Source organism: Balearica regulorum, chromosome 9 (assembly GCF_011004875.1).
Source record: "Balearica regulorum gibbericeps isolate bBalReg1 chromosome 9, bBalReg1.pri, whole genome shotgun sequence".
NCBI lineage: Eukaryota > Metazoa > Chordata > Aves > Gruiformes > Gruidae > Balearica > Balearica regulorum.
The window spans coordinates 2,413,575-2,428,088 of record NC_046192.1 but is presented as its reverse complement, the minus strand read 5'-3'; the positions used below and the strand labels follow the sequence as shown (position 1 = coordinate 2,428,088).

At 43.3% G+C, this 14,514-nt stretch overlaps 1 protein-coding gene across 2 annotated transcripts in view; it reads left to right on the top strand.

Annotated features, from left to right (window-relative positions):
- VPS8 (VPS8 subunit of CORVET complex) overlaps positions 1 to 14,514 on the top strand; it is a 79,959-nt gene that overhangs the window by 33,659 nt on the left and 31,786 nt on the right. For both annotated transcript variants that reach the window (XM_075760764.1, XM_075760763.1), the window contains exons 23-33: positions 376 to 427; positions 714 to 756; positions 1,495 to 1,567; positions 4,997 to 5,116; positions 5,705 to 5,776; positions 8,421 to 8,540; positions 9,704 to 9,760; positions 10,181 to 10,263; positions 11,582 to 11,666; positions 12,719 to 12,817; positions 14,377 to 14,466. In XM_075760764.1, the coding sequence (XP_075616879.1) occupies positions 376 to 427; positions 714 to 756; positions 1,495 to 1,567; positions 4,997 to 5,116; positions 5,705 to 5,776; positions 8,421 to 8,540; positions 9,704 to 9,760; positions 10,181 to 10,263; positions 11,582 to 11,666; positions 12,719 to 12,817; positions 14,377 to 14,466 (894 nt within the window). The remainder of the gene's footprint in view (positions 1 to 375; positions 428 to 713; positions 757 to 1,494; positions 1,568 to 4,996; positions 5,117 to 5,704; positions 5,777 to 8,420; positions 8,541 to 9,703; positions 9,761 to 10,180; positions 10,264 to 11,581; positions 11,667 to 12,718; positions 12,818 to 14,376; positions 14,467 to 14,514) is intronic.

Sequence of the window (14,514 nt, the reverse complement as noted above, 5' to 3'; positions counted from 1 at the left end):
CTGGTGACCCTGCTAGGTAGGCTGAAGGTTTGCGTAATCTTTGGTGGCAGAAGATTCAGGAAGAGGACGCGGGGCTGGCCAGTTATGCTCTGACTGTTCTTCTGGGACTACCGAACATTGCTTTTTGTAGTGTGGCCTGTGCTTAGGCTTAGATCTGATTGAACAAAGGCTGCTTTTCCATACATCATGACATCAGCTGGGAAAAGCATCCTTTGCCACATCTTGGTGTCCTCTGTGCCTTTTAATTGTAAGACATGGTGAGAAAGCAGAGCTTCTGTGAGGAAGACACCCCATTGATCTTTGCTTTAAAACCAGGCAGATTCTTTGCTTTGAGCTTTTCCAGCTGCTTGAGCACTGCCTGCTTTCTTGTTACAGAAGCTGTTCAGAGTCATCGCTCCTCCACTGAATGCTGGGAAGTCTCTCACAGGTACAGAATTCTTTCCCTTTAAGGGTTTCTAGTTTTGGTATTTGATGTCTTGAATATCTCTAGTAACTTCCAACAGAGGGATGCAAAAAGGAAATATCCAATCTAAGGGTTTTGGAGAAAGGAAAAGTGTTCTGGTACCATTTACTGTGTGTAAAGCTGCTCAACTTACTATGTAAAACTCTGCATGTGTGTCGGATGAGATGTACTGCTAACAGCTGGGAAAAAGAATTGCATCTCTGTATGTTGTCTTGTGAAGGAAAGGTGACAAATAATTTTTGTTTTGTAGATGAGCAGGTGGTCATGGGCAACAAGCTGCTTGTGTATATAAGGTAAGGTCCTTTAGAAAGCGTTGCCTAGTGGTGGCACCAGATTTTTAACTTACTATAATTGCATATTCTTACAGCATGTATAAAATAACAATGGCTACTTTGTACAGCTGACTTAAAGTTACAGCGGCTTTTTGTTACACATCGTGTGAGTAGATAGGTAGGATAAAGTTGGAGATTTAGAACTCAAGTTAGTGCTGATATGCCAAGATCATTTATCCGTAGGATTTGGTTAGAGTGGGTTCTTTGTCCCGTGTGTGACACAGTGCTCCTTGAGGAAGGACTCCGTAGCCGGAAAAGCTGTATTTTAGCCCTCTCTGCCATGCCTTTGGGATAGCTGTGCTCAACTGCTGCTTACTCTGTTGCCATCCTGAGACTGCACAGTAGTGATTAATTAGTGAATTTCTCTTTCTGGAATCTATTCAAGATCGTGAACGTTAGATTCTGCGTTACTCCTGTTTCCTAAAATGCAGGAGTAAATATTTTGTGAGAAATACTGAGTTTCTGTGTTACTTTTCTGCTACGGAATGGCATACCTCAGATGCAAATTGATGCAGTGCGCTGGCTTATCGTGTATTAACACAAATATTGTCTGCAATGCTTCCTTTCGTGATTTACAAAATAAATTTTTTTCACTTGTTTTAAGAATGTCCTGAAAACTAATTCAAAAAATAAAATGTTCTCCTCAATCTGTTTAATGTCAGGACATATTAAAAATGCCTTTCCCCTCCTTTCCTATAGCTGCTGCTTGGCAGGCCGTGCGTATCCATTGGGCGATATTCCTGAAGATCTGGTACCTTTGGTTAAAAATCAGGTGAGCAACCTTTCAGAAGGAAACTTTCCCATGTGAGGTTTGTAGAACAAGCTGTGTATGTCTTAGTTCATGGGATTCTGATAGAAAACTATTATCAATCTGATAGCTGCATCCTTGTGATATGAGTAAATATCACAAGATATGAGTAACCACTGTAAATATCAAATAAATTTGTAAAGAATTTAATCTAACAGTTGTTGCAAACTAAACATTTAAACATAATATTTTCCTTTCAACTGTAAATTGGGGTGTGTGACCATAGAGTTCTTAATGGCACTAATTTTCTTTTTTCCTTATTTTTTTACCACCAAGTTACCAAAAATTTGTAGCTGTGTCTTCTTTCTAAACTTGACTATGATGTGTCAAATACAGGAGGATCTTCCCTGTTTTCAAATGCATGTAACACGGGATTGACAGGAGTAGAAAGCATCAAAGAACATTAACTAAATATTCCTTCCTCTGGCTGTTCCTAAAACTTCAGTTTGTGTTGGAGTTTTCCTGCATCAGATATTATATCTCTGGCCCGGGCAGTGTAAAGTTCAGCACAGTTGTTTTCCACGATGAAGGTCCCATTAGATGTGTTTCTGTCAATCTCTGCCCTAGTGTCCTGTCACTGAATCGTCACCTCTGAGGCTTATCCATTCTCAGGTATTCGGGGACACACGTACCTGTCCTCTAGGTGTAATTCCCATGTGCAGGGTGAACGTCTCTGCCCCACTGCTTAAATCCACATCACACATCCACAGATACTTAGTAAATGGGTGCATGAGGTGGAGTGTGCCATGACTGCTGAGTTAGGAAATAGTAGGAACAGTTCAGGGGTAGAAATGTCTCCACTAAGTAGCTCTTGGTTGCAGATTTTGCTGAGGCTTTTGATTTTTATGGTCAGAATTATAGTAGTGTGTGTTCATGCTCATCTCTGCTCATCAAGACATTGTATTTGCTGAAGATAAATTTCCAGCCCTGTGATAATTCCAGGTATTCAGCTGAGGTCAAGAGCTGAATTGTAATCAAGTGCTCCACACTGCATCCTTGTCCCCTTGGCTTGCAGGGTCACCCAGCTACCTGTTTGTGCTGGCTGCTTCTCTGCCACTTAAGTAGCCAGAGCTACTTAATAGGTTCAGGGTGCTGCAACGCACCTCTCCGTAGGCTTATCTCGGGAACCCCTCTTGAGAGCCTCCTTTGGCAGGAAGGAGGTTCTGGGGGTCACAGAACCGGGAAAGGGTTTAACATTAGATGTTTTTTGGTACTTAGAGAGAAAGGAGGATGCTGTCAGTTCTGAACTTAAATCCTGTATCCCAGCATTTGATTTCAGTTGATGTGATTCCAGCTTTTTGTATGGGGAGTTTTGGGTTGGCCTACAGCTTACATTCCTGTTGTCCCTAATCTCTGTGACTATAGCTGGAGCTGAGGTGAATCTGTGATGGCTGTGAGGTCTGTGATTCAGGCGGTCTGACAATTCCTTCCCTTATGTGCTTATTATTGCCTCCTGCCCGCAGCACTGGAGGGAAGAGGCTTTCCCAAAAGACTGTTCCACAATGATCATGTTTAGAGAGACAATTTCCCTTTTCTGATAGTCAGTGCCACTTTGAGACAACTTAAAAGGTAGCCAGTTTCCTCCTCCTCTTGAGAAAAGGCATAAAGCAACCTATGGCTTGATATTTTCTGGTCTTGTGGTGACTCTTAAGATCGGGAGAAATAGCCTTTTCTGTCTGGATTGCCCAAGAGATTGACAGGTTGTTTCAAGGCAACAGGCGCTATTGCATATGCCTTATATATTTGTTCAGGACGGGTGTGAGCACGTTCTTAATGGTTTCATCGTAGGGAGAGAGTACCTAGCTAAAGTCACAGAGAACTTATGCCAAAAGTATGACTAGACACGCAGGTTACATGTCATGAAAGTTGGCTTGGTCACTGCCAAGTAAATCTCCTTTCCTTATTCATCATTGCCATCAGAGCCCTCAAGCTGACTATTTCATTCTCTTTAAGCTGTGTCTGAAGCTTGGCCTAAGGCAAAGCTTAACTCCTTTGGAGTCATCTCTGACAATTTCTTAAAAGAGAGGATGCTCCTGATCATCATTTTTTGCTCATAAAACTCTTTCCTGAGTTTCTGGCCACTTTTACCACAAACATTTTTTTGATGTCTCTAGTGTTTCACTTTAGTTTCAGGGTTTCAATAAGAGGAAGCGCTGTTTTGCACTGTCTCTTTCCAGTACAATGGAGCAGGTGTTTTTTAGTTGTGGGGTGGTTTTTGTGGTTTGGTTTTTTTTGTTTTGTGGGTTTGTTTGGGGTTTTTTTGGCTAATCCAGAGCTTGTAGCTATATGTATGTGGTAGCTCTGGGGTAGTGCAAACCCTTTCCTCGCAGGCTGTGCAAACCAGTCTGCTCCCCTTTGCTGGATGAAGCACTAGGCTGTTGCTCTCTCGCATGGTCCTTATCAAGTTGTCCCCTGCACACACTAGAGCTGGCACAGCCTCAGACTGTGGCTGAAGGTCTGAGGGGATGTGGTAGCCCAACCAGCAAGAGTAGCTCTGGGGAGGAACCATCAACCTCTCCTTTTTATGTCCTCTGATAGTGTTCCTGAGAGTTTTGCTTAAGTAACACCTTTCTATCTGGACACTTGAATCCACTCTAGCTACAGTCTGGGTTTTTTTTTTCTGTTTTCTTAAGTGTGCTGAGCTGGCAGGGGGGCATCAGGTTCAAGGAGGCATTTCCTGCAGATGGCTGGGGGACCGTATTGCCTGTCAGTCCTCTATAGGATCCCAGTGTGTATCTTAACATATACGAGCATTAGCCAGTCTGCGGCAGTCTGCTCTCTTTCTGCTGGTAGCCAGATCTGATGTGAGCATGTTTGAGACAACCCGAGCTGTTGTTACCCTGTTTGTTCCCTGGGAGGGTCTGGACGCCTCTGTCAGTGGTTCAATAAAGGCAGTTGCCTTCTTTTTAAAAGACACGTTCAGATTTCAGGAACTAGAAAGTCAGTGGAGGAAATAGGTGCTATTCAACTCTCTAAGTCAGCCTTTGCAGCGCCAAAAGCTTTGTGCCTCAAAGTGAGGGGGCAGATTGACTGGCTCTTCCCAAGGGAAGTGCTGACAAGGAGAGGAGCTGTGCCCTGGGTAGGGAGGAGTTGCACAGCTTCTGAGGAGAGCTGCCAGGAAGGGGAGGGAGTTACCTAATTTCACACGCTTTGGTCTGCAAGCCTTGATTTTTGCTTGGTCTTAAATTTTGATTGATCTTGGCGAGTCGAAGGAGGGTAATTTTTCTCCTACTAACAAGCACCAGAAAACATCATTCAAGTAAGAACACTGATGGACTCCTCAGGTGCTTTAAAGCTTAGTGCAAAGCAGGTAACGATGCTGCTTTCCCTTGTGCTATCAGCTATCTGAAATCTGTAGGAAATCTGCTGTGTTTGCTTGAATTTTCATTGCAGGTCTTTGAATTTCTCATCCGGCTGCATTCAACTGAGGGATCTGTGGATGAAGAGGTCTACCCTTACGTTCGTACCTTGCTGCACTTTGACACTCGGGAATTCCTTAATGTTCTTGCTCTGGTAAGAGATCGCTGATCTCCAAGGGAAAAACGCAACGCCAGTTCTTCCATCATCTGTGTCGTGGTCTGTAAGATTCCTATTAAAAAGTTCATGCTTTAGCTAAAGCAGTCGTTACTGGCTTGATGCAGGAACAGTTTTGATGTGTGTTCTATAAGATACCAGAGGAGATCATAATAGTCCTTTATGTCCTTAAATATAAATTGATGGATGTGTCATTATACAGTGAAGACTCTGGTAACAGAGGCCATCTTTAAAGCATAGGTAAAACAAGTATAATGTATTAGTAAAGAGTGTTTTAGTACCTACATCTTTCTCCTGCATAAAGAGTCATCTTTCTTCCTTTCCAAGTTTCTTGAATTTCCTCTGTCTGTTTGGACCTGTTCCTTTTATCTGAATATGTCAGAACCATTTTGGTAATTAGGAAAAAGCAAATTGTATCTTGGAACCTGCTGCCTTTTCTGATGCACAGAAAGGACTTAAAGGCATTGTCAGCTTTGTGATATGGCTGCTGCTTTGTGTTTGCTTGTACTGCTGGGGTTGGCAGTGGAGAGCATTCTTCTCAAAGTGTCCATGTTTTGCCTCATGCAGACTTTTGAAGACTTTAAGAATGACAAGCAAGCTGTGGAATATCAACAGAGAATTGTGGACATACTTCTGAAAGTGAGTGTGCCTAAAAATTAACCTCTGCGTTTACATGTGACTGATTATATACAACACAGTGCAGCAAAACTTGTAATTTGGATGAGGTGCTCCTGTCCTGCCCTGGATGACACCTCCGAGAAGGTGGTGGGCTGGAGCGTGGATTCACCTCAGGCGAGGCTGTCGGTTGGATATTCGGAAGTGATGCTTCCTGCACATTAAATATGGTGATACAGCGGTGTCCTTTCCTGCCTGTGATTTCACCTGGGTTGTACTTTGTTGTCGGATTTCTTCTCTCTGCACTGTTCAGTTTATTTTTATCTGCTTCTCATTGATTCTGCTCCCTGATTTCTTCTGAGCAGGAAAGAAGGTCCCAGGAATCCTGTGCTTGGCAGGGTGCCAATGCTCCTGTGATAAAACCCTGCTCTCTGTATCTGTAAATGCTGCGTTTGGGATGTAACATGCCCAGAATGACAGGCCTATCTTTAGTAAATGGGAGAGAAGAGGAATGTCAGAGTTATCAGCCTGGTGCTCTAGAAATCACTTGTCATCTGCAGACCGTGTTCTTAACAATGAATGTTCTCATTAAAAGCTATCGCTGCCAAATGCCGCTTGCTTTCCCCTTCAAAACTGTCAGCGTTAATAATGAGTAATTCCACTTGGAAGCTGTTTATGTATAAACATATCATAAGTAGAGTTTCCCCGTCACTGTCATCATTGATAGATGAGAGCAAGGGCACCAGGGAGTGAAATCATGGCAGCGCTGCTGCAACAGGCTGTGTCAGAGGGGCTGAGATAATGCCACTGCGGGGGAACTTTTGTGAGCCTGGCTGAGTGGGACGTTGCTGTAAGGATGTTAGCCCTGCGCCAGGTTAGACCGTGCTTGTTTGTGTCTTTAGCTGCCGTCAGCAGGAGGTGGCACACTGCAGCTGTGTTCTGGAGCTGCTGTGGGATGTGTTCCTGTGGCACGGCGTAGGCTGGATTGAGCTGTTTACAGCCCTGCTCTGTGCTGCTGGCCACGTAGCAAATGTCCGCCGCAACAGAATTCAACCCTGCTCTCGGAGGGGGAAGAGGAGGGCAATTGTGAGAAGTGCTGCAGGGTTAAATGCATCTGCAGGCAAACGATTTGGTGTTATGAGAACTGTCAGTCCCTTGGTCTGGAATCTGCTCTCATTTTGGATAAAAATAAAATAAATCTTGGAACTTTTAAAGTTATCATTGGCAAAAAAACCCCACTTAGGAAATAGCCGCACTTTTAAAATAGTTTGGTCAACACAGATGTTCTGCTAATGCTGATCTAAACTTTGCCAAATATATCATCTTCTAGAAAGTCCACGTGCTTGGCCTGCAGCCTCTGTAAGGTTGCTCTGTTTCAGAGGTACAGAGTGGAATACCCAGCATTTCATCTTCCTGTGGACTGACAAGGACTCAGTTTGTGAAAAACAAAGCCATGAATAAAACACTCTTACTGTTTTAGTGAGCCACATTTTTAATGCCATTAGCTAATGTCATTCTGACTAGGCTCCTGTATGAAATAGTCTTTTTAAACAGAACATGAAGATTAAAAAAGAATTATAGCATTAACTGATGTTTCAAGCAGAGCTGTACTTAATTTCTTATGTGTCTTACCTGTCTGCCTCCGCCTGTTTAAGATGACCATCAGCATCTCATGGGGATCTGGAACTCTGGGTCACTTTTAAGGAATCAATTGCATCTCCCAAGTTTAGATGGAAGGAGGTTATAAACTGTGAGATGCTCCGTGTCCAGGCTTTGCTAGCACGCTTCTCAGATGCTAGCTGACAGAGTTGTTCAGGTGATGGATTTCCTCCTAGCTAAACCTGCTGCTCTTAGAAGGAGACTCCAAACAGGGACATTTCACTTTCCCTTAGTGTTTGGGATTTTTTTAGAAGCGTGAGATACCAAGTCAGGACACATCAGGTTTGTTTTTTATATGCAGACAGGTGACAATGACTTCTCAGGTTTCAAATCCCTTTTGTAATGACTCTTAGATAGTCTATTTTTCTGTAATTTCAAGTCAGCGCAGCCACAAGTTTCTCAAAATATTCATAGACTAACAGCTAATTTAATGTGAGAAAAGAAACTTTTCCCCAAACCTACAGTTGTTTCTTAGTCATTTGATCGCTGCTTCTGCGTACCACAGTTGAAGTGGTGAGTGCCTGATGCTTGAAGTCAAATGCATTTTTTTTCCTCCTATAATTATTAATTTTATATTTTTTTTCCTTATGTGACAACATTTCTCTGCTCAGAAGCTCTGTTACATGTCCGGTGATCAGCACAGACTACAGAGGTGGAGATAAATGTGGGTTTGGAGCCCTTTGACACCCAAAAATCAGGGACATGCAAGAATATGTTCCTTGAGTGTATGGCAGAGAGGTTGAGCCTCTTCAGCTTTGGGACAGAGGTGATTTAGCAAGGACACGTCCACTGTCTGTGTCTTCAGGTGACACAGTTACATCCTTGGAAGGTGGCTTATCTTTTGACCTTCAGGATGGACTAGCACCAGGAGATCGTGTAGGTGTCTGGGTAGGGGATGACATGATGGCTGTGCAGGGATTTCTTGTTGCAGTGATTGCTTTCCCAAAGGCAGCTGCAGAATCAATCACTTGTGTGTTTATTTATCCCTTTTCTTTCTAATACTTCTCAGGTCATGGTAGAGAATTCCGACTTCACCCCGTCGCAGGTTGGCTGTCTCTTTACCTTCCTTGCCCGTCAGCTCGCCAAGCCCAACAACACGTTGTTTGTGAACAGGACGCTTTTTGACCAGGCAAGTATACCTTTGTGAGGGGCAGAAAAAGTTCCAAACGGGGTGCAGCACCGCAGAGAGTGTGGCTAGTGCTGTGGACTGAAGCAATTCTGGAAGGACAGGTGCGTTATAAAACAGGTAGCATCTGGCTGGGACTTCGCTGTGGTTTCAAAGAAGCAGAGTAGGAGAGACCACAGAAGCACAGTAAGCTCTGTATTTCAGCTTGCCTGCTGGAATTGTAAGAGAAATAGGGTCAGGTCCTAGGAGATGGCACAGCTTCTGCTTCTCTCCATGGAATAGGCAGATTCCTGTGGTCACTAGTGTGTCAGGAGAAGGAAAGCAAAGGCCCATAAGGGCAGGAACCAAGCTGTTTATCTTGAAGCCCTAGTGAGCATTTTGGTGGCTCTGTTGTCAACTGTTATGCGTATGAAGATGCCAAGACAGGGAGATAAAGGATGCCAACTAAAAAGACACTTATAGAGCTTGTATACGTAGCTGGTAACTTCTAGTTTGCATGGCCATCATCCTCTGCTGTTTGAAATAAGCTGATATGCACCAATGCATGCCTAAAGCTCCTATGGGTTAAGTTTATATCCCAGTTTAAGTCCCAGAAATTCCTGGGACTGCGGAGGCGGCTTTAATGGCTACAGCAGTTGCACTTTGATGCTAATATGGGTATATGAACGCTAATAAAAAGTGGGTTAGAAAATATATGTCCTTTGTCATAATTTAAGACCAAAGAAGCCTGTGGAGGCTAAATGGATTTGGATTAAACACTGTAATTACAGATACATTAAATTTTATGAATTACATGATTTCCTGTTTTTCCGGGAGCAAAGTTGAAAGGGTCAGCATAGTGGTTCCAGCTGTTTGGCATGTGGCCCAAGGCAGTGTCATGGGATCCCTTGAGTTCTTCTATATTCCCTGGGTTCCCCAAAGCTTGGTTCTAGATCCTGGTGCAGAGTTATGGGTTTCCCTCCCCGGAGTCTTTCAGCGGTTCCTGGTTACTCCAGTATTCTCAATTGTCCTTAGAGTACCTCGCAGATGAATAGTTCATTCAGATAGCACTCTTGTGTTCTGATTTGCTGTTGCCATTAGTGGTACTCACGATCTTCTTCTTAGGTTTATGCTAACAGCTATGCTTACTACACCTAGCTCATGCTAACCTCTACATCCTTGCCCAGGTCCTTGAATTTCTGTGCAGTCCAGATGATGACTCCCGCCATTCGGAGAGGCAACAGGTAATGGCCTCCAGGGAACATTTCTTTAAGGACCAGGTACGACCAGACTGCAGAGCAAAGTTCAGCCTCGTTGGGAACATTTGCTGGCTGAAGGTCGTATGCCAAAGTAGTCACTTAGCATAGGAACGGTGGCCAGTGTGGAAGAATTGGGCAGTGCTGTACACAGCAGGAGTGAAGGAGGATCCTACCCCAGCATTGCCCGGAGGAGAGGTTTGAGAGCAGTAAGAACAGAGGCAGGAAAAGTCCTGGATAAGTGCATGACCTTCATAATTAATGGACAATCAATTAAAAAAAAAATAATCTGTAAAATAAGCCTTGTGTTAATACGAAGTTTAATGGACTGGGAGCAGTGTACTTCTGAATGGCACTGGTTGTCCAGCTACTACTGCAATATGAATAACTGGTCTTCAATGTCTGCAGGTCCTCTTAGAATTGCTCCAGGCAGGAGGGATAGTACAGTTTGAAGAGACCCGTCTTATCCAAATGGCAGAAAAAGCAGAATTGTAAGTTGCTGTGTACAGTGTATAAATACTGTCTTTAAATCGCCTCCGAAGCTTTTTTCCCTCCACATTTCTTGTTCCTACTTTGCAGCTGTTTGTGATTATTTTCCCTGTGCATTCACATATGCTTCGTTTAATATGTTCATGTTTAGCCATAGTCTATCTTTTCTCTACTGAGTGTTCTTACAGAAAGCATTGTTAAAATAAGAGGGGGTGGAGCTGTGGGAACCCTTCAGCATGAAACCCTGTGGGGCTTGATGAGTTTTGGCACTTCCTAGCCTCAAGCCCAGGCTTTGTTCAAAGGTATAGTTGTATATTTGAATGCTCTACCACTGACAGATGGAGATGACTTGTAGGGGTGAGACCCACAGGTGGATTTAAAAGCACGAAGGGGTCTGGAGCCACCCCCATGGTACTCATTATAGAATTGAGTAGGAGAGACAAACGCAGGCTAAAAATTTCCACCATCTCCTTTAGATGCTTTACAGAGAGTCTGTAATGCCTGCACAGAGCCAGCCAGAGAGAGGGCATCTTCACCCAAGTCTTGAATGTCGATGGTTCTCTGAATTAAGGCACTGTACTACAAAGGGATAGAAGTGCCATGGTGGGGTATGCCGTGCCTGTTTTCCTGTGTGTCCTAGAAGGAGTTACTCAACCAAATTTTTCAGACTCAAGAAATGCTTTTTTTTTTTCTCCTTGCTTCAGAGTTTGACTGCGAGATCCACCAGCTCAGCCACTTCCATCAGAGCTAAAAGGCCTATAGTGTAATGTTATTTAGCAGGCTTTTCATTTGTTTTGCCTCAGTTGTGTCTGTTTTTATCAAAATATTTAAGATGTTTATTAAAATCTGAAGGTAGGAAGCTGTGTCATAACACATCATTGAGGCTCGTTCAGTGTAGCTCTTCAAATGAGTATTGCGGATTAGCCTTTTTAGACCTGAGTGTGTTATGGCAATAAGGAAGATGATCTATGAACAGCACAACCTGTGAAACCTGATTTCTTTAAGGATTTTTGTCCTCTGTCCCTTGCCTCTCACCTTAGAAACTCTGTTTTTCTCTGTTCTGTATGATAACGTCCCCAAAAGAGGGAGGTTGATAGGCTGATTGGCCTGCAGCTGATAACGAATGGCATATGTAAACTGGAGCCACCCAGCTTGCGGGCTTAAAACTTTAATGTAGGATACTTCCAAACACTTTTTGTAAAACGTGCTGTATCTTCTTCTGAGTGCCACCAAGCTGTGCTGGATCTGAGCTACCTACCTCGATTCTGCTGACTCAGCTGAGTGTGTTTTTTCTAACGTGGGAAGTCTTTTTCATTTTAGCTACCAGATTTGTGAGTTCATGTACGAACGAGAGCTTCGCTATGACAAAATAATCAGCTGTTACCTGCGCGATCCCGTGAGAAAGGTGAGTAAATCTCGTGCTTCTGGCCTGTCTTCTTCATAGCAGTGCTGCCTGGCCACAGTGTGAATGGGCACAACAGCCTTGCTCTTCTGTTGTACTTCTCTGTCTTAAAAAGTTATCTTCCTTTACAGTTGAGTTTTCTTACTTCTAGTCAAGGCTTTTTTGTGTTTGTGTGTGTGTTGGAGAGAAGTTAATTTTTTTTTTAAAAAAGCTTCAGTTTTTCCTTTCTTTTTAAATTTAAACAATGCTAACACATAAAACCTGAGTGCAAGGTGGGATTTATTGGAAATGTTGCTAACAGCAATATTTCTTTCTTTCTGCCATTAGTCTCCCCTTTTCTCCCCCTGGACAGAGTCTCTCTGCCTTTACTATCTCTTTGCAATTACCTTCTGCATGTGTATAAGTTGCATATCTGCTACAGTTTTTGAGGTATTCTGTTCCATACCACTAACAGAAGTTGGGAGGAGTGTCTGGCAAATTTGATCTCGCCAGTCTCACCAATTTGATCTCCTTATGAAACCATTATGCTGAAAGTTGTGTGGGTGAAGGAGTCAGCAGAGATAGGTTGTGATAGTGAGACGGTCAAAAAATATGGTACAGAAGAGCATCTCGGCTGAGGAGAGTGCAGGAGAACCTGGGGGGGGAGGCTAATGTCAAAGAGGAATTTAGGAATATGCTGGGAAAACTGCCCTGCCCTCTGGTAGAGCGTTCTTTTCCCTCTCTGTGCTCTTAGCTAGAGCAATCTCCTGTCTGTCCTTTTTCCCTCTGAGCAAGAGGGGGACGTTTCTAATAGTGGAAGAACAATTCTTTGACCTCAGTGCTTAACACATTTAGCATCAATTCTGTTCCTCTTGGCTTTTCTTTCCCTGGCAGGTCTTCAGGAACTATTTAGGGACATACAATCTCGCCTGCAGATAACTTATCCTGACTTTTTAAGAGAGGACTAGCCCTGAGGTCATCCTAAGACTGTTTGAAATGCTCTCCCTTACCAAAATCTAATGCTGTTAGCGGCACTGCGGAACATACTATACCATTTATGGGTTTATGCCTTACAGGAAGAAGTTTTCAACTATATTCACAACATCCTGTCCATGCCTGGCTACAGTGCTGAAGAAAAGCAGTTGGTGTGGCAGAAAGCTTTGGAGCATGTAGAGGTACAGTGTATCCTAAACCCATGGTACCTCAGCTACTGCTAACTCCCGTTGGATCTGCCTAGTGCTGTTCTGTAAGCAGAAATGTCACAATTTTGAATCACAACTGTTTAGGAAGCTGAATTTAAGGTTCAGTAGTCTCATACGTTAATGTAGGTACATCTCTCAGATTCAGGCTGGCCTCCTTGGTTTCCTGGTTTCAAGTTTGCTCTCTGGATAACCTTATCACGGGAGGATGGCTGGTGTGAGGGCTGTGTAGCAGGGAAGGGAACCATTAGCAAGTCTTTCACCTCCTGAGCATGCAGCAGCAGCAAGGTCAGGACATTGACGTCACCGTTCTCCCAGTCTGTGGTATCAGATTCTTTGTCCTACAGTGGTAACAGCATTCAGCCTTGGTACCCTGGCACTTCCAACCCGTGGGAAGATGGGGTCGTGACCTCTACTGTGAGAGACAGGCTGTTCCTAGACTCTTCTAGCTAGTAATTTTTCCCATCTCTTCAATCTCTCTTTGCTTCAGAGGATGGAGATGTGTCTGAAATAATTGTCCAGTCAGTAGACATGGAGAATCCATAATATTTCTAGTTCCTACAAGGCGGTGTCAGTCCCCCTCCAGGGTGATCTGGAGATAAGCCAGGAAAATAACTCTGTCTATAAAACAGCCATGCACTTGCCCAGACTACTTGGCAGAAAATAGCCACAGAAATCCGTGTCCTGTGAGGTGGACAAAAAAGTACCAGATACATTCAAAAGATAGAGAATCCTTTTAGTCTCTACCAGCATCCACAAGTAGTGCGTGACTAATGAGAAAATGGACCAAGAGGGGAAAATTATTTGAAAGACAATAAACAGAGAAATTCTGTGTATCCAGCTGTATGTCATTGTCCTGGTTTCAGCTGAGATGGAATTAATTTTCTTCTTAGCAGCTAGTACAGTACCCTCATGTTCTGGGTTGTGTAAACTTCTATGATATAAAGCCTTTTAGATCAAGGTTGACAGGATGCAAACCTACAGGCATCTTCAAGAATTTTTTCCTTTTATTACAGTAAAGAGATCATTCAGGGTTTTTTTTTTTTGAAGTCTGGACAGGTATATTGGTTACAGTTAAAAGTTACAGGAAACCTCAGGTTTGGTTCAGTTCAAGCCAGTTAAACACTATTTCCATTTGACTGAGAAATTCCCTAGGGTCAATCGAGGGCTTTGTTTCCTCTCTACTACTGGCTCCTAGTTGGCACTAGCTGGTCTTGGCAGGGCTAAAAGGCAGTTGTCAGAAAACCTGATGGAATAATTTCCTTGCGTTAGGACTGAGATGTGGTCTCTTTGGTGTGAAGAGTTTTGCATTCTTATAAGACCTGTTGTGTAGTAAAATCACTTTCAAAAATGCCAAACTACCCTTCCTTCTGATTGTTTTTCAAAATCACCTTTTGTGCGATGGTATTCATTATTTTACAGCTTTCATCTCAGTAAAGATGCAGTTACAATATGAATGAACTCAGTGATACCGCATAATTATATTGCCTATGAAATGAAAAGTAATTATTTTTGTTGTGTTTCCCTCTTCGAAGGAGTTGCTGTTGCTGAGCCCGTGTAAAGCAGCCGACTTGGTAGCCATTCACTTCAGTGAGCAGATTGAGAGCATCATTACAAACCTTCAGGTAAGGTGTCAAACTTCACTGGTGGTGGTGCTTCTTTACAGTGGGGTT